General features: G+C 42.0%; 1 protein-coding gene across 9 annotated transcripts in view; it reads left to right on the plus strand.

Moving 5' to 3' along the window:
- TRPC6 (transient receptor potential cation channel subfamily C member 6) overlaps positions 1–27,905 on the plus strand; it is a 160,028-nt gene that overhangs the window by 69,038 nt on the left and 63,085 nt on the right. The window contains exon 1 of one of the 9 annotated variants that reach the window (XM_050940820.1): positions 2,954–3,009. The exons of 7 other annotated variants lie outside the window; for them this stretch is intronic. In XM_050940820.1, the coding sequence (XP_050796777.1) occupies positions 2,954–3,009 (56 nt within the window). Of the gene's footprint in view, positions 1–2,953; positions 3,010–18,911; positions 18,950–27,905 lie in introns of those variants that run through there. One more of the 9 variants, XM_050940880.1, reaches the window with a different exon arrangement.

Here is a 27,905-nt window from a genome sequence, read left to right on the forward strand (position 1 = left end):
TTCATGAGGGAATTAACATGTTGCTGAGTTATCTCACGCATGGCTTATCCTGTTATTGCTGCACACAAACACACTGAACTCTGCAGCTTTCCTCCACCCCACACCTGGCATTTATAAATATTTGAAATTCCAAGTTTCTATTTTGAACTCCATGTCTCTCTTAGTGGCCATACGCTGGTAGCCAGGACTTATCAGTTTTGCATTGCTTCTTAGAGCAGAAATCCCTCCCATTACTGTAATAATAAACTGCAAATTTTAGTTATACATTTACTGGGCTTTGGGTCAGCTTCTGTCTCCATCGGGCTCAACAGTGGGCTGTTCCTTTGGGGGCGGCGGTGGGGGGAGGAATCAAACAGCCCTTCTAAGTAGAGACCAAGAATTTGCTGTTGATCCAATCCACAATCTGCTGTGGGATTGGCTTCATTAAGAGTCACTTCATGATCCTCATTGGGAACCTGCTGCTGGCTCCCATCAGTCCTCATGCTGGATTCAGGGCACCATTCCGGCTGACCAGGTCATCATGAAGCATGGTTGGCTCCGTGCTAGGAGACTGCCCAGAACCCAATCAAAGTCATCACACAATGCATATGTTGTTGGCGAATTGTCCGATTCTTGTGATTCTTGTCTCTGGTCTTCTAGTATTTGCTCTTCAGCCTCTTAATATGCTCCCTGCACCGATCACCTGTCCGGAAAATCTGCAGAGCTGCCAGCTTGTTAGCTATCTGCTGGTATGTGTGGTCATTCCTGGTGCTTTTGCTGAAGTCCACAGTTTTACTGGCCTTGCACCAGAGATTCACCAAAATTTAGCTGTGCTCCTGTAACCATGAAGCAGCTCACTTTGCAGAAGGCTTGATTGATTCACTCTTCACTGCAGACCCAAGAGGCTCTCTGATAGTGTGCTTGCACCTCAGTGATCAGAAGAGAATGGGTTAACACTGGGCTGAGCTGCTGCCATTCACCAAAGGGTGGAGGTTTCCATTTTCAATAGAATGGATTGGAGATTGTTGGGATACAGAAGACCAAGGAAGTTGTCCTATGGAATTGTGGGATACTTTGGGCAGACTACTGGGACGTGAGTCAATTAGGGCTGCATCTACAATGCAAAGCAGTAGGGCTAGGTCCTGACTTACTTGTGCTCAGACCCTGCCACCCTGTGGGGCTGAGCCCTGGGTTAGTACAATTGTAGTGTAGACACAAGGAGAGTTAGGCGTGAGCCCGAGCTCAAGCACGGACTTATGTTGCAGTGTAGATATACCCATAGAGACATACCCTCAAAAGAGCAGAGGTTGGAATAGTCAGCAGGCTGCCTGATGAACATCCAGGCAGCAGGGGACTACTGGCCAGTTATAAAGTGGTCAGACCACAAGGTCTTGATCCCTAGAACATAACTAAAAGGTCAGGGAGGGTATGTCAGGACATTTGAGTAGACAGCTGCATGTAGGGGAAGGAAGGGGCCATCATCTGGCCTACCCCAGTCCAAAGTTTGTGGAAATTTCTCCAAATTTTATTTATAATGAAACTGCAAAGCACGTGGGTTTTACATATTGCAGTATTTTTATACACTATTTTACTATTGGGCTTGGCAGGATTCTGTTTTAATTACTAAATGACAGTAAAACATCAATTTCAGCTGACACATTGAAATCAATGAAAAAAAGCATAAATCAGTTACAGTCGGCATGCCCTCAGGGATTAGATATCACTGGCCCTGTCACTGTGCTCCCTGCACTGCCTCAAGATACTTGACAGCTGCAGAAGGCTCCCTGCATGGCCAGTGAGCCAGTGACACTCAGCTGTTGCGGAAGGCTGCTGTCCTGGCCTGGTGAAGCAAAGACTCCCATCCAGGACTGCAGAGACTCCCGTCCAGGATTGCGAGGAGGAGGCATGCCTGGCTATGGAGGATGCCACTCAACTCCTGAATGGCTCCATCTCCAGGCAAGAGCCATTAAGCAGCAGAGTGACCTCTGAGGGACTCATCCTCATTGCAGCCCTGGCTGGGAGTTCTCTGCTCTGCCCTTCCAGGACCCCAGCCTTCCCTGCACCATGTGCCTGCAGGGATCCAGTGTCACCAGCCCAGAGGCTATGCAGGGAGCCCTCTGCAGCTCTGATGTCAAGTGTCTGCTCACTCACTCACCAGCCAGGAGGGTGGGAGCTGTCCCCTGGCAGGAATTGTTCAGCAGCTGCCTGACCTCCCCACTGCCGTGGCTCATCCTTCTCCTTACAGTCCTAGTCAGGGGATCTCTGCTCCGTTGGGCCAGGATAACTGCAACCTCCTCAACATGTTGTGCCCTGAGGCCTTGGGCCTCTAAGCCGCACTGGGAGACCCCCACTGCCCCACTCTTGGCGCTGCCCTAACCTTAACCCCAACCCTGCTCCCCACAACTGTAAAAATGCAAATAGATACAAATAGGAAAAAGCCTTAAAATAGCAATCACAGACATTAGAAAAAGATAAAAATCAAATTCTGACCAGCCTAGTTATTATTTATTACTAGCTTTTAAACTCTGACAGTGTAAAGTGTGTGGTGTATCAGAACTGAGCTGTAACACTTTCAGTAGTTTGCAAGCCCTCTAGTAGGCCTCACTGTCTTCCTACAGTGGGGGAGCTAATAGGGAGCCGTGGGGGGCATTGCCTCCCCAGTGGTCTCGAGGTGTATGTGTGGCACCTTTTCAAGGACATAATGCAGTTGACAAAAGGAGGTGATCATCACGAATTTTCACATGGGGCAGAAGAGGGAGCCCAGCTTGCATTCACCCAGCAAGAGTGTCTCCTGTCTTGCAGAGCTGGACCCACTCTCCACTCCAAGTATTGTGACTTGGAGCCCAGGGTTGTGTGGTGCTGTGACCCTGTGCACCATGTCACAATGCCACTCTCAAATTTGGCCTTCCTGCCTCTCCCCCATGACAGAGGAGCAGACCTGAATGATGCTGTGACCCCTGTGTACCAGGTCACAATGACTGGAGTGGGAAGCCAGGCCTCACTCCATGGGACAGGAGCTGCTGCTGCCAGGTGAGTATGCAGTGGCTTGCTCTCCAGCCACTGCTCCCTTCTGGGGGGGTCTCCCCTCCTCACTAGGGCCTTGGCTACGCTACAGAGTTGCAGCGCTGGTGGTGGGTTTACAGCGCTGCAACTTACTCACCATCCACACTTGCAAGGCACATACAGCGCTGCATCTCCCTGGCTGCAGCGCTGGCAGTGCTCCTGCTCTGCCTGGGGTATAAGGATTGCAGCTCTGGTGATGCAGCGCTGCTCCGCAAGTGTGGCCACCAAAAGCGCTGTAATTGGCCTCCAGAGTATTAGGAGGTATCCCAGAATGTCTGTTCAGCCACTTTGCTCATCAGTTCGCACTCTACTTCCCTGGCCTCAGGTGACCCGCCCTTTAAATGCCCTGGGAATTTTAAAAATCCCCTTCCTGTTTGCTCAGCCAGGTGTGGAGTGCAATCAGAATCTTTCCAGGTGACCATGCCTCCACACGCCAAACGAGCCCCAGCATGGAGCAATGGCGAGTTGCTGGACCTCATCAGTGTTTGGGGTGAGGAAGCTGTGCAGTCACAGCTGCGCTCCAGCCGTAGGAATTACGATACCTATGGGCAGATCTCAAGGGCCATGCTGGAAAGGGGCCATGACCGGGACGCAGTTCAGTGCAGGGTTAAAGTAAAGGACCTGCAGAGTGCCTATTGCAAAGACCGCGAGGGAAACCGCCGCTCAGGTGCTGCCCCCATGACCTGCCGTTTTAACAAGGAGCTGGACGCGATACTTGGGGGTGACCCCACTGCCAATCCAACGACCATGATGGACACTTCAGAGCTGGGGGGCAGAGTGGGGGAGGGAGAGGGAGAGGGGAAAGGGGAGGGGGGGAGGAAACCGATAGTGAGGGTACTGTGGTGGGGGGAGACACCCCGGAGTCCCAGGAGGCATGCAGCCAGGAGCGCTTCTCAAGCCAGGAGGAACGTAGCCAGTCACAGCAGCTGGAACTTGTTGGTGAAGGACAAGCAGAGGAGTGGGTTCCCGGTAAGCAGCTTTTATTTTCAGGATGGAAATGTTTCGGGAGAGGAGGGGGGGTTAGGGCTGCATGCATGCCTAGATGAGGAATAGCCCACTGATGTGGTCTATCACGTTGCGGTAATCGGCCTCGGTAATCTCTTCAAAAGTTTCAGCCAGAATGTGAGCAATGCGCTTGCACAAGTTTATAGGGAGAGCCGCTGTGGTCCTTGTCCCAGTCAGGCTAACTCGTCCGCGCCACTGTGCCGTGAGGGGTGGGACCATTGCTGCACACAGGCAAGCTACATAGGGGCCAGGGCAGAATCCACATTGTTGTAGAAGACCCTCCCGCTCTTCCCAGGTGACCCGCAGCAGTGAGTTACCTTCCAGGATTAACTCCTGTGGAAAATGTTGGGAGAGTGTTCAGTGTAGATGCCCCCTGCAGTACTTTGCTTTCCCCAACGCACAGAAACCCCTGCACATCCCTGAAGCAATCATTCCCCCTTACTCACCATTTCCTGCCTCCTGTGGGTTAGGTGTGCTCTGTTTGGTATGGGAAAAGTATGCTAAAGTGAAGACTGTAAACTCCTTCACTGTGTGGGAATAACTGTCTGGGTGAAATTATAAACAATGCAGCCTGTGTTAACTGTTGCCATTTTTGTCTTTCGAACAGTGTCCTTGACTACTGGACTGCCCGTATCATCCACTGGCCAGAGGCTACAAAACCTCAGGAAGAAGCGCGAAAAAGCAAAGAAGATGTGCTGAAAGCAGTTATGGATCACTCTGCCAGAGAGAGTAAAAAACTGCAGGACTGGAGGAAAGAACTCCAGGACTGGAGAGAAAGGGAAAGCAGGCTCCTCCAGAGAAACACAACGGCTAAGAAGAAAAGCACAAAGCAGCTGATAAGCATCCTGGCGCACCAAGCAGACTTTATCCAGTCACTCGTAGCCATGCAGGCAGAGCACTACCGTGCCTGCCCCCGCCCCCTGTCCCAAAGCTCTTTCCCTTGTGCCCCAATGTCAGCTCCAAACCCGCTTCCCCAGCATCCAGGTTCTTACCACCACCAGCTGCCCCCAACACTTGTACGTTCACCAGCCAGCCCTGAGAACTATGACTCTTACCCTCTGCACTCAACCCCCATCACCATGCAGTATTTTCATCCTGAAGTGCAGCAGTCATTGCACAGCACTCCAGACAGGACATATTCAAACCTCTGACTGTACAGTTCACCATCCCACCCCCCTGCCCTTTTAGGTTCTCAAAATGTTGTGTGTCTGTCAAGAAAGTTATTTTCTTTTCAATAAATGAATTCTTGGCTTTGAAAACAGTCTTTATTATCGCAGAAAGTGAAAGATACCGTAGCCCAGGAAAGAAACAGGCACTGCAAATCATTTTAGGAAAAACAGATTCCTACTAACATTGTAACCACTGCACTTCACTCCCGTGCAAGGCACCAAACATTACTGTTGATTTTCAGCCTCAAATTCCTCCCTCAAGGCATCCCTAATCCTTGTAGCCCTTTGCTGGGCCTCTCTAGTAGCCCTGCTCTCTGGCTGTGCAAATTCAGCCTCCAGGCGTTGAACCTCGGAGGTCCATTCCTGACTGAATGTTTCACCCTTCCCTTCACAAATATTATGGAGGGTACAACACGCGGATATAACCGCAGGGATGCTGCTTTCCCCCAAGTCTAGCTTCCTGTACAGAGATCTCCAGCACCCTTTTAAATGGCCAAAAGCGCACTCAGTCATTCTGCACCGGCTCAGCCTGTAGTTGAACCGGTCCTTGCTCCTGTCAAGCTTCCCTGTATACGGTTTCATGAGCCAAGGCACTAACGAGTAAGCGAGGTCTCAAAGGATCACAATGGGCATTTCAGCTTCCCCTACTGTGATCTTGCAGTCTGGGAAAAAAGTCCCGGCCTGCATCTTCCTGAACAAGCCACTGTTCCGAAAGATGCATGCATCATGCCTCTTTCCCGGCCAGTCTGTGTTAATGTCAACGAAACGCCCACGGTGATCCACAAGCGCCTGGAGAACCATAGAGAAATACCCCTTCCGATTAATGTACTCGGATGCTAGGTGGGGTGGTGCCAGAATAGGAATATGTGTCCCATCTATCGCCCCTCCACAGTTAGAGAAACCCATTTGTGCAAAGCCATCCACAATGTCCTGCACGTTCTCCAGAGTCACGGTTCTTCTTAGCAGGATGCAATTAATGGCCCTGAAAACTTGCATCAGCACAATTTCAACGGTCAACTTTCCCACTTCAAACTGGTTCGCGACCGATCGGTAGCTGTCTGGAGTTGCCAGCTTCCAGATTGCAATAGCCACCCGCTTCTCCACCGGCAGGGCAGCTCTCAATCTCGTGTCCTTGTGCCGCAGGGTGGGGCGAGCTCCTCACACAGTCCCATGAAAGTGGCTTTTCTCATCCGAAAGTTCTGCAGCCACTGCTCGTCATCCCAGACTTCCATGACAATGTGATCCCACCACTCAGTGCTTGTTTCTTGAGCCCAAAAGTGGCGTTCCACGGTGCTGAGCATTTCTGTGAATGCCACAAGCAATTTAGTGTCATACACATCAGGGGACTTGATATCATCGTCGGACTCCTCACTGTCACTTTGGAGCTGAAGGAATAGCTCAACTGCCAAACGTGATGTGCTGGCGACACTCATCAGCAAAGTCCTCAGCAGCTCGGCTCCATTTCCCACAGAAATCGCGCTGCACAGAAACCATTGGGAGACTCACAATGGTGCCAAACGTGGATGGAAAAACAGTGACTGCTGGGATGTGAAGCGATGCACCATGGGGCGTTGGGACAGAAAGGGGAATGACCCGCACCCTTCCATCCCCTTCACAACCCACGGCACCAAAATGGGATGAGGTGCTGTGTGAGATAGCTGCCCACAATGCACCACTCCCAACAGCTCTGCAAATGCTGCATAAGTGGCCACACTGCAGCGCTTTCCCTACACAGCTGTATGAAGACAGCTGTAACTCCCAGCTGTGTACAGCTGTAAGTGTAGGCATGGCCTAGGATTGCAGGGTTGGAAGGAAGGGGTGCTGCTGCAGAGAAGAGGAGGAGTGGCGATGGAGGAGAATGAGTGCACCTCTTGAATAGGGAGGCACCGCTAATGACCTGTTGCCCCATTTGCAAAATCTGCTGCTGGCCACAACAGCAGCATATGTATGTAGCTAGGCCTTGCATGCTGTATGTTGTTTAAAAACCTGGTTATTTGGACCTCCCTGTGACTGTCTGGTTGCTTTCTGTTATGTTTGTCTAAAGAGCAAAAGAGATGACACAATGCATGCTCCCCGTATTGTTCTGCAGAGCTAGGCAGAAGAGAGCCTACTTTAGAGTCTAGCCTGCAGCCAGGGAGAGTGTAGAATAAGAAGTGAAGGCTAGTGTGTTGGGCAGCCTGGAGAATAGTGCAGCAGCTGAGGTCCGGGTTGCCAGGATGAATGAACCTCTGAAGCTGCTACTCGCTATTGCCTTCCTTAGTATGTGTGAGGGGAAGGAGGGCTTCAATTGGGCCACTTGGACAACACCAGAAGGATGAGGCTCAGGGTGTAGAGTCACCTGGAGAGGACAGTAAAAAGCATTCCTCAGAAATAATAGTCTTTGAAAATAATCATCAGTTCATCTTTTGTCAGTGAGTATTTTCCAGCCACGGCTCATAGTTTCGTGTGTGTTTGTGAGAAGGCCCTGGGGCTGATGGAAATAGGGTGACCAGACAGCAAGTGTGAAAAATTGGGACGGGGTGGGGGGTAATAGGTGCCTATATAAGACAAAGTCCCAAATATCGGGACTGTCCCTATAAAATCAGAACATCTGGTCATCCTAGATGGAAATGAAGGGTGCTAGGCAACGATAGAGTAAATTAAGGTTGCCACAGAATTTTGCAGTCGTTGCTACAGAATTCAGGAAAATGCTGCCCTTTAGTGGCTGTGGAATTTGGTTCCATTGTCCCACAGAGGACATTGGGCTCTGCCTATATGACATATCTCTCTAGCCTCTGATTTACTGAACCAGGTTGTTTATGTCTTTAAAATAGTCATGTTTAATTTTATATGTCAATCTTTATTAGACATAGGCTTGAATCAAAACCCTGTCTCTGAACAATCCAGAAGTTCAGGGATCAAAATCTAGAGCAACATTTTGCAACTCAGACCAGTCTCTAACCTTGACACTTAGTTGCATTAGCCTCTTTGGCCCATTTTCATTCTTACAGATAAAGTGATTTCATAACCATAGGTCCATTAACTATACATATAAATTATTGTGGTATTATTTAGATTCCATGCTTCTATGAAAAGAAACCAGAAACTGAATGACCATAGCATTATTTGGAGAAGTGAACCAAATGTAGTTCCCGCTCCAGTATATAGTCTGTCTGCATTGCTGTCCTGTCGCCCGAGTAATGTAATCCTCATTATCAAAAGCCAGGTTTATGTTACAAATAAAGACAAAATACTTAACACAGAAATGAATTTTTATTAGTTTACACTATTATGGTTTGTGCACTTCATGCGTTTTATTCAAAAATACAATAGGAGAACTATCTTTCATGTTCATTCTGGGCCCAGATGCCCAGCTGCACCAGAGTCCTGTTTTTCACAGATGAAGAGAGAAGGGGCAAAGTTTGTTTTTAATCCACTGATGCACTCTCCTCTTGCTGGTTTGGCTGGCCAGTGTAAATTAGGTAGTCTCAGGTCCCTCAGACCCATGCTGCCAGTATGTCTCTTACATTGGAGGTGGTTTGGGGAAGGGTCTGGTGTCCTGCAGCCTGCTGTGCTGACCCTAAAGGAGTGGGTGAGTCAGTGTGGGGAAATCCTCTGCCACCCATTTAAGGCTCAGTTACTGAACCTTTGTGCCACCAGAGTACAGATGGACCAGAAGGTAGGCTGATATCTGTCCTCTGTTACCTCTAGGGTTCTTGACAGCCCTTGGATTCAGACACCTAATTATCCAGTTCATTGCATGCCATACAAGGGAATTAAAAAGTGTAAGTTACACCACTTCCTAGTAAAAGTTGGTCCTCATACTCCAAACCATAGGCACTCTTGTGTTTGTTGCTCTGAAGAATGAACAGCAAGCAGTGTAACTTATCATCAGCTCTCACTCCATACACTGTTTAAAATTGTGTGTGTGTGTGGTTGTAATGAAAGAAGGCATGACTAAAGGAAGCAGCACATTATGAGAGTGTAACTTCAGGGTGCAAGACAGTTTTAAATAGACTGCTTTCCCTATGCCTCAACGTGTTCGCTGTAGAAGTGAGACACAGGAAAGGAGGAGGGATGTGGGGATAGTATGAAGAGGACCATGGTGGTAGGAGTGATGGCCTACTGAAATGTGAATGGACCCTCACTCCACAGCCAGCCAATGATCGGGACATAGTGGTGGCATTGCCAGCAATCAGCATCAGTATGCTGAACATTAAGCAGCAAGAGGGATAAACAGAACAACAGTATCATCCTACTGAGGAAACAGTGACAAGAAGCAGAACAGAGGGTAAATGCTTGTAATAAGGGCACAATTTGACTAGGCTCCTGGGTAGACAAGAGATATGAGAGGGATTTGGTTTGCTAGGGTCAGACATTTGTAACGTCTGCCATACCTGAGATACACAGATGTTCTTGGTTTTAACCACATTGTCAAATGTATAGATTTCAGCCCTTAAAGGGCAACCAAGCCCCTCAAATTGCTGTCTTCTCTGGGTTACTGCTCCATTGTATCTGATGATCTTATTAATGATTTGTATTACAGGAACATCTAGAGGCTGCAACCAAGATTAGGGCACAGTTCAAACACACAGTGAGAGACAGTCCCTGTCCCAAAAGGCTCATAAACTAAATACACATAAGTGAGAGTGGAAACAGGCACAGAGTGGTGATGTGACTTGCTCAAGGTCACAGTGAAAGTCAGTGGCACAATCAAGGTCCTAGGTTCATGCCCTGCCCACTGTTGCCCCACCTGCCATGTATCTGTTGCAAGGCTGAGCCCTTTAAGAGATTTCTGTGGGTTTTTTTACATTTTTGTTATGAAAACATGTCTTGCTTTTATTGTTTGTTTTTAAATTGCTTTATAGTTTTATTGTGCTGGGAAGGGTAAGACGTGTGTCTGTAGGCACACCTGTGCTCAGCCTGCACTGAAGATGAGTTTGGGGTCAATGGAAGTAATCTATGATTCTCATTTGCAAGGAGAGAGCGTTGCTTATTTCTATCCCTGCACTAAGGGAGTGACTTCTCGGTTGGATTGGTGTTATCTAAGAGCAGGCTTTGGGAGGCATGGATAACTTGTGGGAATGAGAGGCCTTCAGGGGCAGGAGGGAATTTCTAGGGGGGAGGATTGTTTTGTGGGAGGAAATGGAAAGGGGTGTGTGTGTGTGTGTGTGTGAGAGAGAGAGAGAGTTCACAATTTCATAGATGCATAGATTCTAAGGCCAGACGGGACCATTATGATCATCTAGTCTGACCTTCTGTGTGACACAGGCCATAGAATTTCCCAAAATAATTCCTAGAGAATAGTTTTTAGAAAATTATCCAATCTTGATTTTAAAATTGTCAGTAATGAAGAGTCCACTATGACCCTGGCTAAATTGTTCCAATGGTTAATTAATCTCACTGTTAATAATTTATGCCTTATTTCCAGTCTGAATTTGTCTAGCTTCCCAGTTCCAGCCATTGTATCATATTATACTTTTCTCTGCTAGACGGAAGAGCCCATTATTAAATATTTGTTCCCCATTATAGACTGTAATTAAGTCAACCCTTAACCTTCTCTTTGTTAAGCTAAATAAATTGAGCTCTTTGAGTCTATCGTTATAAGAAGTGTTTTCTAATCCTTTAATCATTCAATCTTCTCTGAACCCTCTCCAATTTATCAACATCCTTTTTTACTTGTGGGCACCAGAACTGGACACAATATTCCAGCAGCAATTGCAGCAATGCCAAATACAGAGGTAAAATAACCTCCCTACTACTACTCAAGATTCCCCTGTTTATGCATCCCAGGATCACATTAGCCCTTTTGGCCACAGCATCATATTGGGAGTTCATGTTCAGTTGATTATCAACCACAACCCCCAAATCTTTTTCAGAGTCACTGCTTCCCAAGATAGAGTACCACATTCTGTAACTATGACCTACATTCTTTGTTCCTAGATGTCTATATGTACCTTTAGCCATGTTAAAACGCATATTATTTGCTTGCACCCAGTTTATCAAGAAATCCAGGTCACTCTGAATTAGTGACCTATCCTCTTCATTATTTACCATTCCCCCAATTTTTGTGTCATCTACACACTTTATCAGTGATGATTTTATTTTTTCTTCTATGTCATTCATAAAAATGTTAAATAGCATAGGGCCAAGAACTAATCTCGACAGGAAACAGACCTATTTAATGATGACTCCCTGTTTACAGTTAAATTTTGAAGCCTGTCAGCTAGCCAGTTTTTAATCCGCTTCATCTGTGCCATGCTAATTTTATATTGTTATAGTTTTTTAATCAAAATGTTGTGCAAGTCAAATGCCATGCTGAAGTCTATTACGTCAACACTATTACCTTTATCAACCAAATTTGTAATCTCATTAAAAAAATGTCCTTAGTTTGACAGGGTCTATTTTCCATAAACCCTTGGTGATTTGCATTAATTCCATTATTTTCTTTTAGTTATTTATTGATAGAGTCCTGTATCAGTCACTCTATTATCTTGCCCAGAATTGATGTCAGACTGAGAGGCCTATAGTTACCCCAAGTCATCCCTTTACTCTTTTTAAAAATTGGCATATTAATTTCCAGTCTTCTGGAACTTTCCCAGTGCTCCAAGACTTAATGAAAATCAACAGTAATGGTCCAGTGAGCTCCTCTGCCAGTTCTTTTACAACTCTTAGATGCAAGTTATCTGGACCTGCTCATTTAATAATGTCTAACTTTAGTAGCTTCAGTTTGACATCCTTTAGAGAGATTCTCTGACATGGCCTTTGTGGCCTGCTCTAGTGGTGCTCAGTAGCAGCCCTTCAATGACTGTCTTCAGGCAGATGAGAAGTTTGACCACATCCCCCTGTGTGCAGGAATGTGGAGGCCTGGTCTGAAGTGATTGGTTACGGGGACTTTAACCCTTCACTCCCTTTTATGGTGGGTGGAAAGAGACCAATCAGGAAAAGACTATGTGTTAGAGAAAAGCCTGGCTCAAGACATTTAATTTTGGTCCTATTGATTTCACCTTGTGGGTTTTTTTTTTGTTTTGTTTTGTTACTAATAAAGTTATCACCATCCATTATTTAAATGATGATCATACCCCTAGTTTTTCATGTATAACCAAGATCTGGTCGGATGAAATTGCAGGGCCTGTTTGACCAAATCCAATTACGTTATCTATTTTATCTATCTTACTTTATCTACTCTACCTAGAATGGTAGGTGTTAGACACCATCATGATCAGCATGATATAAACATCCAGGTTGATGGCATTTTTAAAACATTGCCTTTATTAGAGTAAAGATAAGTTTACAATGAACATTTTAAATTACTTTTCAGACAAATACAGAGTTCTAGTGTGTGCTTAATGAGTCTCTCTTTATATTAAACTTCTATTGACAACAATCATTGTTATTGTTTATTATTTGAGTCACGGTTATGCTTAGGGTCCCCACTTATGAACAGGCGTTCCGTTGTGCTAGGTACCGTACGAACAAGTAACGCAGAGATTGTTCCTACTTCAAGGAGCTTACAATCTAAGTACAAGATAAGAGACAACAGGTAGATATAACAAACAGATGGGAGAGCACAAAGAAACGGTGAAATAGTACAGAGGAGTTGCATCTTACGCGGGGGTTAGGTTCTAAAGTCAATGCGTAAGGCGAAAATTGCCTATGGTCAAACGTTCATTGAGTGGAATGGCAGGTGGAATCGCCCCCACCACAGGTACAGTATTTAAATTGTTATTTTTCTCTTTGTTTTGTTTTGTTTTGCCGAGCGCCTATAGTTAAAATCGCGTAAGTTAAATGTGTCTATGATGCGACTCCACTGTATTGGTTGGTATGATAGGCAGTGGTTTTAGTGCACTATACTTTGTCATCTTCTTTGTAAGCATTTTATTACAGACATCCTACTAAACCTTCTTACTAAGGAGAGAAGCTGGCTGCTGGTTCATATAGATTACAGGGATATATCGATAATCCTTTTTGTTACTTGTGAATTGTAGAGAGATCCATTTTATACCTTTGAAGCTGAAAAAGCCATATTTGCCCCTCCATCCCCCTAGGCTGAACTTTCTATGTTGAGAGATGCAGCACAGAATTTGACTCATGATTCTATCTTGACAATGTACCTTTAATAAACTAATAGTCTCCAGAAATAGAGTATCAAGTCCATGTTGTTCGTATATAATAGAAGTTTATTTTGTTTTATCAGGAACTAATTTTAGTATGAGAACCCAGATTTTGTTTTAAGTGCTTATTTTTCTAACCATTGGAAGGACATACAAAAAGAAATAGCATAATATTTTGAAGACCGAAGGAAGATTTTTGAGCTATTTTTAAGCTTCTGGATTCATTTTATTTGAAATGTGTAGTAAGATAATAAGGGCCATCTTGTTTGTGTTTGCAGATTTATTAGTAATTTAATAATGCTCTATTTATACCCACGTTTGTAATATACAACCAGGCCTGTATATGCTATTATCATAACATGTCTTGTGATTAGTATGATTGGACAAGACTTTAGATTTATTGTAATGAAATACGTTCCTTTAAAATTAACCTAACAAGATTTTAATGCAAACCTCACCATTCACAAATAAAAATGACTTAGAAAGTGGCATTAAGAAAAGTCTTGGGGATTTCAGTGTTGGGACTGACATGAGCAAGATTGGCACCGCTGCGTCAGTCCATGCCTAATGAGTAGATGAATCACAATTTATCACCTCAGATTAAACTGTCAGAGTTGTGTGTCAGACCTTACATTTTCTGTTCTCTGGCTGTACTAGTCTAGTGATCAGACAGGTACTGAAGCTGGACAATTGCCTTTGTATTAAAAATGAGTTTTAAATATTAATAACTTGTGCATGGATGTAGCAATGTGGACCCTATTTGCATGTTTTTACAGTATAGGAAAAGACAGTTCTGCAGAGATGTGAAGAAATAATGGAGTCTAGTCAGATGTTGACTAGACAACTGCTGGGCAAGGTTCTTCTGGCATACATAACAACATCCATACAACAGCCGAGGTTTTCAATAATGAGAGCCTAAACTTAGTCTCCTAAATCTTCATCTAAGCACCTAAATGAGTAGTCTGACTTTCAAAAGTATTAAGCAGCCAGCAGCTCCTACATGTGCTTTGCTGAAATAGGGCTCAAGTTGCAAAAAAGGTGCAGTCTTAATATGTCCCTAAATCACTCTGGCTCAAGGAATAAATAAATATAGAAAGAAAAACTCTACCCTTCTGCCTGTCTGTCCTAACTTACTTATCCATCCTGTTTAATCTGCTGTATCTACTTTTTTGTGCAGATGTTGAGTGCCCTAGGCTATGGCCTGGTACAGCTGTTCTCCTTTTGTCTCCTTTTGCTCATAGGTCAGAATCACAATCCTTTTTTTCCACTTAAAAACTTCAATCAAGCAGATTTTCTTAAACTTTATGGTTCTTTTCTTTTGATCAATTTCTTCTGTGCGGGGGCCTATAGAGACTCTGTGTATTTTTTTAACCACATCCCTAGGCTTTCCAAATTATTTTTCTCATTCCTCTGCTTCATATCCCACTGGGGCACTCTGTAACTCAAAGCAGCACCCTGGAATCCCCATTCTCACCCCTATCATATAATTATGATATATTTCATACAAAGCGTATCCTATGAAAGATCATGATCTACTGAATTCCATTGTTCTGTCAAAATATGTATATCATTAATGTATATGAAGCTATGAGATGGTGCTGTATGGTTGTTACTGAAATATGTTGTGAGTTTGGTAGTCGTCCACTGCTAGTTCTCTAGTGACAACAAAGGAGGTGAACCACTCCCAGGAGACAGGTTTCAGCGTGGTACCCATGTTAGTCTACATAAGTCTACATCAAAATTAAACTCGTTGGTTTCAAGGGACCTACTCTGGATTTGTACCATTGTGACTGAGATCACAATCTGGCCCCATATTTACTAACCTAATTGTCTGTATCATTTTAAATTTATTTTTCAACTGTACAAATATTTTAAAGTGAAGTTAGTGCTCTTGAAAGATTCCAGATTGAGAGCCCTGGCCACAGAAGCCATCTCTCTATTTACAGTATATGTACAGCACAGGAGTAGCAGTAATAGCTTCCTCTGATCTGCATGCAGTTATTGTACCCTCCTAGTTGGGAGCCAGTTTATGCCAAATAAAATTTGAATACCTGTTCCCAGAGAGTTAGTTTGAAAGCACTACTTCACATACGTCACTGTATAGTACTTTCTGGCACTACTAACCTTGGCAAGTTTAGAGTCTGTAAATAAAGTGAAAAGGTCTATAGTCCATTATTAATCTCCTAAAATACACATTCATTCTAAGAACTAAATGATAATTCTTAGCGTCAGTGGTGTGCTATGAGGCAAGTCAGCAGCTGTAGTGTCTGATGGGTGGTGATGGGAGATATTGTGCCTAGGTAGGGCAGGAGCTCTGCAGTTGTGCACTTTCCCCATCTGTGTAAAAGGTATGCTGCAAGCCTCCAGTCAGTCCTGACCACTTACTTGGTACTAGCTCAGGTGCACTGAGTGCTATGGTTTCACCCTGAGTCCAGACTTACCATCTTTTGTGGTTTGCAGTATTGTTGTCAGTATACACATTCTCTCTCTCTGTCTCTCTCTCTCTCTTTGCATTCAAGAAGCACAGGCTTCATGATTCTTTACATGTGAGTGTACTTATGGAAAGGTCTCTCCCTACCTCAAGCACACTCATAAAGATGGCACCATAATTTGACCTTCTGTGTTTATATATTTTTCATGTACTTAAAAGCTGGCTGACATTTCCTTCTCAGATTATAAATATTTGAAGGTAGGTCAAACATCAGGCCTAACTGACTTTAGCAGAGCTCCTTTAGTACAATATACAATTTAGATAAAAGTTTAGACCATAGCAGATCATATTAGATGAGGTTATACAAAGGAAAAGGAGTGGCAGGGGAATTTTGGATCCAACTCTGAGATAGTTATTAGCTGAGAGACTTTGCTAAAAAGCTCCTGAGTCTGAAACATGTAAAGGGGGATGCACAGGATCATTTCACACTCCAAATAGTGTTTGGTGCCAGATGTGCATTGCCTCTGCATTGGGAATAACAGATTCCCTAAAGAAAGAGGATCACTTGGCCCAAATGGGGTGCTTTTAGCACAGCACATTACTAAATTGGATTCTTCCATTCTGACACCAGCTGAAATGAAGGTTGACTCAGGCAAAATAAGTTATCCCAGCCTTTCAGTAGAAACATTAATACCCAGAAGGTTCCTGGGATGTGGAGCCACCATGGCGATAGCTAGAGCTGTGCATTTTAACACAAATCTGATTGCTAATGGTCCAAATGCAAACATTATCACTCAGGAATATTATATGGATTTGTCATGCTCAGACTCTGGAGGATTGTAGTTGCATAACAAGTTTAGTTGCAATAACCAGGCTACTGCGTACTAAACTGAACAAGCTGAAATGGTAATATCGTAATGTTAAATAAGTACATTACCATACATTAGTTCTGCTTTCACCAAAAGCATAATGAGTTCATTCGAATGGAGGTCATATATTCATCACTCTTTTTTAAAGTATTAAACACTCTTTTTACTTTTTTAAAGTAAAATCATTGTACAAGCACAGCTGGTGGCAACACAACTTTTCTAGCTCCATATCTGGCTAATATTTGTATCTTCTGATATATTCTTTCACATAATGCTTGACTCAGCCGTCTTTGGCAATGTCTATACTTGTGACAGTGTGTAGAGTACAGACATTGCACACCAGCTATCATGGGTATAAATAGTGTAGATATGAGACATGGTTTAGATGAGTAGAGTGTCTTAGTCACCTGATCCCCCCAGACTCTTTATGCACCCAGGCAGTATCTCCCTCATTTACACTGCTGTTTTTAGCAGTGTGTCTTACTGCCTTCTCACTGCCACAGCCTCCCCTTGCTGTAGTGAAGAGCTCCAGCTGCGAGGAGTTGCCAGAGCCTTTCCCACTGCCTTCCTGCTGCCATAGCCTTTCACTGAGATGTGTAGCTACATACCACAGTGAAGGCAGCCTGCCTTTCACTGTGGTGCTAACTACACATGTAGTGCCTGTACTCTACATGCCACTGTAAGTGTAGAGATAGCCTTTGAATCTGTTCAAGCTTGCAGCTGCTCTTGCTGTCTCATGCACTTTTCTCAAACTTTTTTTTTGCTCTGTCTGGGCTCAGTTCTGTAAGATCCTCTGAAGTGTTGAGCACCCATCACTCATCTTAACTTCGGTGGGAATTGAGGGTACCCAGGACTTCAGTGCAATGTTTGGAACCTTGCCCAACCCTATCCTATAAACTACCTTTCTTCTAAACTTCGTGTGTGTGCGTGCCAGCATGTGTGTGTGCGTGTGTATGTGTGCTCATGTCTGGACCTTTTTTTACCTTACATTCTTCTTCTTTTTAATGAAACTTTTCCCCTCTTAAATAGCTTTCTGGCCTCTACCTTCACCATATTCCTCAGAATTCTATATGCTTCAGTCAGGTAATGCCTTAAGCCTTGATTCAGCAAGGTAGTTAAGCATGTGTCATCTTTAAACATGTGAGTAGCCCTATTGAAGACAATAGTATTATGGTGTGCTCAAATAGTCTGCTGAATCTGGACATTAATCTCCTCTTTTCTGAAGGGCTCCAGTGGAAAACCGCAAATCTACTTTCCTAATCTCTCCATCCAAGTCATAACATTGGAGACTATATAACTCAAGCCGTGCTCTCCTGTACCATTTCTGATTCTTTAAACTCTCTCTTGTAATGAGGCATCCAAAATCATGCATAATATTCCAAGTGTGATCTTGCTATGGCTTTGTAATAAGCCATTATGATCGTTCTAGCTTGTGTTCACAAAAAATGAATCAATAATAAATGTCGAGGCTTATCTGGTCACTTGTGTAAGGAGGTGGTTGAGGGTTCTTTTGAACTGATGTTACATCAGTTAGTTATATATAATTTTGTGGTTTTTATATACCTTTTTACATTTACACTTAGAAGCTGTGATGGGCATGTCTTGCAACATGGAATGAAAAAGCTTCTTCCAGCATTTACTATAGTGCAAAAGTAATACCTGCATACAGCTTGACTGTACCAACATGAACAAATCTGTGGACACATTCTATTTAGTCTAGATGTGCTCAATAAACTATGGTATATGTGCTGTTTTCAGAAGCGCTTTGTTTAAAAACAATTCTCACAAGTATTTAATGAGTGGGAAATAACTTCACCATAGATTTTTGGTGGCTTGGTCATTCCTACTTTCCACAACCAGCAGCCTCTGGGCTCTCCAAACACTCTAGCAATGTGAAAGAACTCTGATCCGCAGCCTGGGAGAATTAGAACTTAGTTCCTATTTGGCAGTGAATGTGTGCACCATCACACCACCAAGTCAGCCTGAGGTCTAATATTGTTAGGTATCAATTAATGAGATTCAGTGCATCATGAATTTTTTGATAAGAAAGAACATTGTAATTATTGGTAATGTAAATTTAATAGTGCTTCTGTTTTAGTTCCCCAGTCTTCACTGTAAGTAAAACAAATTCAAGTTAATCAAAGACCAAAGGCTTGCCACAGTCATAGACTTTCTGGCAGAGGCTATGACATGGGTGGCTCTGTTTTGTTTGCTGATTGTGCATAATGTATAGATGCTTTGTTTTCAGAGTGTTGCATTATGGCTAGATCCTGTGACTGACTCTCACGTGGACTTCTGGCTGCTTAGAAACTGTAAAATAAGGCCCTTGATAATATTGAGGTAAACATTTCCTACCAAAGGAATATTTATTACAGGTACATAATTAAGTAGAAATAATCATTGTTGATTTTGTTTTTCTTCGAGTACTAGATTTAATTACTAAACCAGTTCACACTACAATGGCTGTAAATGATGGCAAATTGGTAAAATAGGGTATCTATTTCATACAGATGAAATATATGTGAGAGGGGAAAATCCACTGGAAATAGATTACACTGGAGTCCCAGAACCTCACCACAGCAGTATGTGCTGCCAATATTTTAATGAGGGATTCTCTCAAAACTTTTTCTTCTCAGTCTGTGATAAACTCTGTCATCCAGAGGAAAAGCTAGCTATGTTTTTGATTTCCCATTTAAGAAAATCCCTTTAGGCTAATCACAACCAAAGAAAGAGGAACCACCACTGGGCAAACTTATTTTAAGTGCTCTTTGCTGGAAATGTTTATACTTTGTTCTTGTAAGTCATACTGAGTTCATTGGTGGCATAGTAATGAATTGATGTAACTTCAAGTAGGGAAGTGAAATGAAGAGCTTTTTGATCAACTTGCAGGGTTTTTTTACTGATGAACTTAAACTTAACCTTATTTCTGGGGCAGGGATCATGGTACTGATCCAAAATCCACTGAAGTCAAGAGGATTCTTTCCCTTGTCTTCACTGGGCTTTGGATCAGTCCCCATATTTGTTCAGTCCCTAGCACAATGGGTGTCCAATCCTGATTCAGTGTACTAATAAATAACAATAATTTCTATTCACCCACCAAGTAGAGAGCCATCAATCCTGCAAAAGGAAGTGGTGCATGTCAATATGAAAATGTAGCCTGGGAAAGCACCAGGAATAGATAATATACCAGCAGAATTGTTAAAAGGGATTGGTGATTACGGTATTGATTTCATATGGAAAATTTGCAATGATGTATGTATGACTAGAAATTGGTCAGGTGGTCAGACAAAGGGAATAGTTCTGTCCTTACAAAAGAAGGGAGACATAAGAGAGTGTAGTAACATTCGTATTATCTTCCTGCATTACGTGGAGTTCTTCTCCACGTAATGCTGGATCACATGAAGTGAATGATAGAAGCAGAACTACCAAAACAAGCTGGTTTCAGAGAAAGTTGAAGCATGTGTGATCAAATCACAATCATCTGTCACATCACTGAAAAATGCAGGTTGCACATGGTGAGACCTCACATCCCTGGTTAAATGGATTGCAGCCCACCTGTGGACAAGGAGTGGTGATTCAGAAGCCAGAGAAGGCACATGAAGAGTGATGGTGGACCCTTATTAGCACAGCTGACAACTCATATATATGGAAACCCTTGAGATTAACACCCCAAGCAGGGCTGGGGCACAAAGGCCCCATATTAATATGTGTATAGTATATTGCATCAATCCAGTGCTGACTGACTTCATCTGCTCTCATTCCTTCAGTTACTACTACACAAATAATTCTCTAATCTCTTTGCTCTGATTTCTTCCTTCCATTCACTCTTGCTTTGAGTTCTACTGATTCAAAACACTAAATAAGAGCCCGGTATTTATTATTATTTTTATTATCTGCAGCCGTTTCTCCGACATCATCTGGAATGTCCAGTTGCCAATTCAGCCTGAACCTGGTAGAAACTGAACATGTTATCTCCTCCTCCATTAAACCTTGCCACTTCCTTCCTTCACAATCCTCTCAATTATTCTGGCTTGCAGTCTTGATGTCATAATCATCTCTCCAACACTCAGGCTGCAACGAAATCTTGACACCTCTTCCTTTTTACAGCTCTAAAATCTGTACCTTTCTTCTGTTCCCACTGTTAAAACCTTAGTCCACTGCTTGGCACTCTCTCTTGTCTTGACTACTGAAATGTAAAGTGAAACATTTTGAACACCTGGGGTTGGCTATACTGCATATGTTGAGAACAACTCTATTTTTGCAGTGATTTCTCAGTACAAAATATATCCCATTTTCATTAACAAGAAAAGAGAATAATATGTAATCTGGAAAAACTGAGCTTTTAACCCCCTGCAGAAACTCATTTTCAAATTGATTTGGCCTTCTAGAATTACATCTCTAATATCCAACATCCACTACAATTTTGTGCTTTTTTTCCTCCCTCAGTTGTAGCTCAGTGCCACTTACTCCTTTCTTACACATTTTCATAAAATACTGCAGGTTGCAACAAAGTAATATATACAGTATTTTTGAGATATTGCTTACTCATGAACATAAACTCAGAAGTTAAACAAGACTTGGCAAAAATAAATCTCACCTCTTAAACTAGAAATGAAAACATTATCACAAAAAGGGAGGAAAAAGACTCAGACCATTTATGTAACTATGGTTCCTATAAAGCTTCTCTATCAACCAATCTTGTCCAGAAGAAGAAATCTTTTCCAGCATTGTTTTTCTTCCAACTTGCCCATGTCACCAATTTATAGATAGAACAGGTTTCCAAAACATAGTCACAGAGTGGTGTAATGTAGTTGTAGCTAATAACATGTTATAACTAGAGACCATGACACTGGCCATTACCCAAAAAATACGAAGAAAGGGGTCTGATTATAAGATTATTGATGAGGTTTAGGGCTATGAATATGTGCTCAAACAAGGGGAAAAGGGAGTTAGAATTCCCATATGGCTCTACATGGGCAACATGGACAATGGTTCAGGCACAATGGAAAAAACAGAGTTACTCATCTTAGTGTTAAATAAAAGTTTAACCTCAATTGCGGGTTGAAAATTTTCCATTGAAAATTTGTTTGACAGAAAATAGCTCTTTTATCTAAATGGAAACTTTTGTGAGAATCATGCATTTTTAACTAAATTTTTCAGGTTTTCAAACTCCTCCCCCCCTGCTTGACAATGAAAATGTTATGGGTTTGATGCCATTTTTTTATTTCTTCAACATCACCCCCCACACACACACACACAAAATCAAAAAAAAATCAGTGAAAACGATTTCTTGTTTTTGTTGATTTTCTTCATGGGAAAAACATTCGCACCCAGGAAAAGACAGATGTTTGAGAAATCATAGCATCAGGAAGAAGTTACAGAATTTGGCAAGAACATACATATTGGTGGAGAAGGATGAGAGGAGGCAATGGAAATAAGAATAATAATAAGAAAAACAAAAATAACATTTGACTTCTATAGCACCTGAGACTGTGAGCCTAAGGGAAAGAAGAATGTGAGGTTGCTAACTGTAGTAGACAATGTTGAAATGAGGCATATGAAGAGATGAAAGGTTTAATTTAGAAATGCTTTGTGCAGCGGCACATCCAGGGAGACTCTGGGAAACAACTGTATGTCAGGTGTGCAAGCCTGAGCAAAAGAGGTGAGGGGACAAGAGTAGAGAGGTAGAACTGTGAATGGTGCAGATACAAGTGGTATCTGAAACCATGAGAATGGAAGAGATTGCCTTGAGAAAGAACAGAGAGACAAGGGGCAAAGGTTGAGAGGATTCAGATTACCAAGGGACAACAGAGAGAGGAGAGAGGAACCACTTAAAATGATGGAAAAAGGTAAGAGAAGCCAGGAGAGCAAGATGTATGATGAAACTCCAACATATGCCTTGGATTTGCTTGGTGTATTTTAGTGACCTTGGAAGTAACAGGAAGTAACAGGAGCAGAGAAAGCCAAAGAGATGGTTGGAAAGGAGAAAATCTAGACAGAGGGAATTGACAGCAAATTCCATAATTTTAAGAGACAAAGGGAGGAGGCAGATACATTGGTTGTTGTAAAGAGATGTTTGGGGTTTTTTTCAGGATAAGGAATCCAAAAGCAACTTGTAAGTCTGAAAAGAAAGAGCCGTAGTGGGGGAAATATAGATAGGTTAAAGATAAGGAAGAGCAAAGAGATGTAAAAGAGGACAGCAGAGGAGGGCTTCTGCTCTATCTCACCTTGGCTTCTATTCTCCCTTTCCCTCCAGCCCCATTCCTTACCTTGCTGCATTCTTCCACCTCCACACTGCCCAGCCTCTAACAGCAAGAGCACTGAGAGCACAGGAGACAGTCTTCCTGCTTGCAGTTCCTGTGCCTAGCACTATTGCCACCACTGGTAACTGCTCAACCCCTGCAACTCCAGGGAAGGAGTGTGTGTGGAAACTCAGATGTCATCTTTGAAGAATTTAGCTGCCACACTCTAACATAGCTCTACTGAGCATGTGTAGACTCAAATTTTTCAGAGATTTATACTTTAGCCAAATTTGAGCAAATTTTCAAGGTGACAGCAAAAGGTACATCCTTGACTCCATAGCAATATGTCAAGTCCCTATGCCAAAGGATGGAAACATTAGCTATTTGGTTGTAAGAATATTTTTAAACATCTAAAAACTAACCTATTTTCCCTTAAAATAATTCTCAAAAATGGATGATCCCATTTAGCTTAAATTTTCCAAAAATAATTCAGCCTGAGGCAGACACCTGGCATAGAAGATTTCAGCTCAAACAGTTAAACTTTGGCAAATATATAAGTAATTGAAAACAGGTTCTTATCATGGAATGTTTGGGTGAACTTTAACAATAGATGGCACTACCAGCTCTGCCGATAATAAAATCATTGTTAGTAATTGGGTTAAAGGGGGCAATGACAGTGTTAGGGCAAGACAGTAGTTGGGATTACTCAGATTTAGATGAAAGAGATGGTAAGACTGAGGAGGAGGAAAATTTCAGTCATCGAGTGTCAATTTCATTTGCAAATGTATTCTCTGAAACTGTGAGTTTATGAACACATAATTGATTAAGTAATATTTTTTCTTGTAAAATCATAGAATTATAGACATGTAGGGCAGGAAAGGACCTCAAGAGATCATCAAGTTTAGACCCCGATGCAGAGACAGGACCAAGTAAGGCAGCACCATCCCTGACAGGTGTTTGTCCAACCTGCTGTTGAAAACCTCCAATAACGTGGCTTGACAACCTCCCTTGAAAGGTTATTCCAGTATTAACTATCCTTATAGTTAGAACATTGCTTCTAATATCTAACCTAAATACCCCTTACTACAGATTACTTCTTGTCCTACTTTCAGTGGACCTGGAGAACAAATGACCACTATCCTCTTTATAACAGACCTGAACGCATTTGAAGACTTATCAAGTTCCTCCCCTGTCTTCTTTTCTCAAGGCTAAACATGTCCAGTTTTGTTACCCTTTCATCATGAGTCAGGTTTTCTAAAGGTTTGCTTTCCTCTGGACTTTCTCCAGTTTTCCAATATATTTCTTAAAGACTGGCATGCCGAACTGGACACAACACTCCTGCTGAGGCCTCAACAGTGCCAAGTAGAGCGGGACAATCATGTTCTGTCTTACATACAAAACACATTTAAACACTCCAGAATCATAATAGCCTTTTTGCAATGGCATCGCATTGTTGACTCATGTTCAATTTGTGATCCGCTACATCTCCCCAGATCCTTTTCAGCAGCATTACCACAAGCCAGTTACCCCCTACTCATTATTATTGACAGAACTGTGGTCGATATGAAAATAACCTGCAATATCCTAGACAACCCTTACTGAATTAAGTTAAACCTTATTAATTAAGTTTAAATATTTTAAGAGTTTGTTGTATTAAAAATGAAAATGTCTATGTACTATTGAGGGATTGTATGCATTTCTATGGAGGAGGAGGACCACAGCCCTCCAGGAATTGAGAACAGTGGTGAGTGGTTAGGCAAATTCACTCAGGTTGTAACACCTCCAGAGAGAAGCTTATATTTACTAGTTCAAATTGGATTCTCCAGGGACCTACAGTTTAAATTAACTGTAGTTAAATAGCTTGAGTTAAAACTGACGCAGGGTCTTCTTTCCAATCCAGCAAATGGACAAGACCTCTGGTCTAAGGAGACTTGAATCTTTGGAAAAGGTTGGAAGGTCTTTGGCCCACCGACACGCTATAAGATTTGAGAGCTAGTTCTGAGTAAAAGCTGTTATGAACTGGAGAGCACAGGAAAAACCCCTATATTGGAGGTTTGAAGGACTAAGGACCAACCAGAGCCCTTGTTGGAGTTACAGGATTATCTCTGTTAAGCTTATTAGCATACACACAGGTTCTTTTATTGTTTTTAATATGTTTTCTCTGTAATGCTTTCACCTTAAGAATAATGTGCTTGCTTAGAAAGTGTTGTGTGGCAACTTAACTGTGGCAATTACATTGTGTAATCTCTGAAGAAAGAAGTGAAGCAGGCCTTCTTAGCAGTCTGTCTTTTGCTGGGGAGGTCACAGTATAGTCAGGAAAGTGTTCAGATTGGAAATACCCTGGTTAGAAAGGAGAGAAATGCAGGTCTCTGGCCAAGAGAGGTGATGGCTGAGGAGTCGGGAGCCTAGAATAGGTGCCCTTGCAACACCACAGACAGGAAATATACATGCAGTTGCCCTGCACTATAAGACATTTTATTGTCAGCCTGCATTCACTATTTTACTGAAGTGTGTGGTTGTACAAATTTAAAAGAATTAAATAGAGAAGATTTGAAAATTTTGCATGAATTAAAAAATGAACCTGGATACTGTATGTCTTTTCAGGTTCCCAAGCACATGTTCAACAGTGATATTTACTATGGGCAATTAAAGACATGCTTTAGAAGATGTGCCTGCTGTGAAAGTGAAGATGTTTGTGTCATCCTTTGCCTACTTATTTTTCAACATAATATCCAAACCAATCTCCTTTTGTGGCTCCATAATAAACAATTGCATCTTCACCTCAAGTTCCTTATTAAGGTTTTTTTCTCCTAAACTAAACCTTCGCTGATCATTGCAAAAAATTACATTTATCATTGTTAGTGAGACAGATTAATTTTTTCATGGTTCATACTGAAAATTAACTAAAGCGTCAGGGATGAAATTAGTCCTGTTGTGAAAGGCTTTGGTCAGTCCTCCATTGCTTATGCCCTACAGTTCTACTGCCAAAGGAAGGTCATAGATGGAACAGACACAACATTTTGAAAGAATATTTTCAACCAATTGTACCCATGTCCCTATGAATATTCTTCTACAAAATTAATTTAGTGATGTTTGGGGAGCAAGTGAAAAATGTCTTCTCTTCCTTTCTTTGTAAATATTGCCACTTTGCACACTCTAGTAGGATCCAGTGTCCTTGAATCTAAATACTTTTTAATGCTCAGAGGAAATCAAACTTTTTATAATTGAAGGAGTTAGAGTTGTAACATAATCCTTATACTGTATTATACGTCTTGTACACATGTCTCTCATGAACTTACTTGGATGTGATCTGTGATTTTTGAGTTATGATTGATGCAACTTTAACTGCCTCTAAAGTGCAGTAGTAAATCTTCAATTCAATCCAGGGAGAGAAAATAAATGTATAAACATATATATCAAAAATATGAAAAATGATAGTACTGTACTATTTGTAAGTCTATTTACAAGTGTAATGATATTCAGATTCATTAAATGATTAACTACCACCACATTTTAAGAGACATTTAGAGAAATAAAATCATCTGCACTGGATGGCTGGATTGATGTAAAGAGGACCTTCCCTGTGCTCTTTCTTTTTGCTACAGCATTTCACAACCATGAAAAAATGTATAATTAAAAAAACAAGCAAAAGTTAATCTGACTGGCGCTGTGATGAAAATTTTGATGAGGGGAAAAAAAAAGATTTTTCATGAAATCATATTCTTTCTTCCATACTATTTTCTCTTCTTGTTTCTCCATCCTTGAGTATAGTTCAGATGTGCAAGCACAAGTAAAAAGCATTAAATGGGATGACTGTTTAAAAAAGTAATAAGATTAGGAAATGCTTTTTGTTAAAAATAGCATTTTTACTGAAGGGTCATAGAGGAAAGAGGACATTTTCCATGGCAATTTTGAATGCAATAAATTGTTTTAAAAATCTGTTTTTGTAGAAAATAATTCAGTTATCCTAAACATTTTTGTGCTAACTAATTTGACATGGTAAAGTCTCTTTTTCTGAGTATTGATGTCAGTTTCAAAAAATATAAAAACACAACATTCAACACATTACAAATGCACAAAAACTGGGACACAGATAACAATAAAGCATTTATATTATAGAACAAATTTCAGATTTGTTGCTCAGATTTATACATTGCTAATAAACCAGATTGCTTTCAATGAGTTTCTTTTTTAACTCTTCATTGTTTTGCCCCAACCAACGTCATGGACTAATTTCTCTCTACTCCTTCTCCTTGCTCCGTCCTTTTCTCTCTCACTGGCATACTCTCAGTCCTTCCACATCCAGTTGCTACCGATGCTGCGAGTACTCTCCACTCTGCACTTTCTGCCATCTGGAATGGCTGTCTGTGTCTCTGCCTCCTCTATTCAATATAGGTTTTTATACCATGCTCATCACCATAGTAGCTGACAGCCTTCTGGTAGAACATTAAGCAACATGACTAACATTTGTCATGTTTTGTTTATTCTCTCTCATCCTCTTCCCAGTGAGAGAAGTGTGTGTCAGTGCAGTGTTTGGGTAGGTTTTTGCTTTTAAACAAATATAACTGTTTATATTAGCCAAGACAAGGTCAAAGAAATGTGCATTACACTTGGAGCGGAAAGTGGTGAGCTTCATGATGGCCCTTCCCAAATCTCATGTTAATTACATCCCTTGCCTATCCTTCTTTATGTTATTGTTCTCTTTTGGTGTAAATGAAACTCCCATCAAACCCCTCACACTTGTGCCCATTTACATCAGCAGAGAATGTGACCCTGAATTAAGTGTTTTGACACAGTTTTATGGAAGAAGATACATATAACAAAGTTGTATTCTATGCATTGTTGCAAGGGCAGCCATTCTTAGTGAAATCAACAGGGGCATGGGAAACTTGTTGAGCTCAAAGATTGTAACTAAACTGCATATAAATGATATTTAAAAACATTTAAATTCTATACCATTATATTTACTTATTCTTACAATTTGTACTTGATAATAAAGTGACTAAAATCCATTTTTTCATGTCTGAATACTGGTGACATTGTAGCAGAATTTT

Source organism: Gopherus flavomarginatus, chromosome 1, assembly GCF_025201925.1.
Source record: "Gopherus flavomarginatus isolate rGopFla2 chromosome 1, rGopFla2.mat.asm, whole genome shotgun sequence".
In the NCBI taxonomy this organism is placed as follows: Eukaryota; Metazoa; Chordata; order Testudines; family Testudinidae; genus Gopherus; species Gopherus flavomarginatus.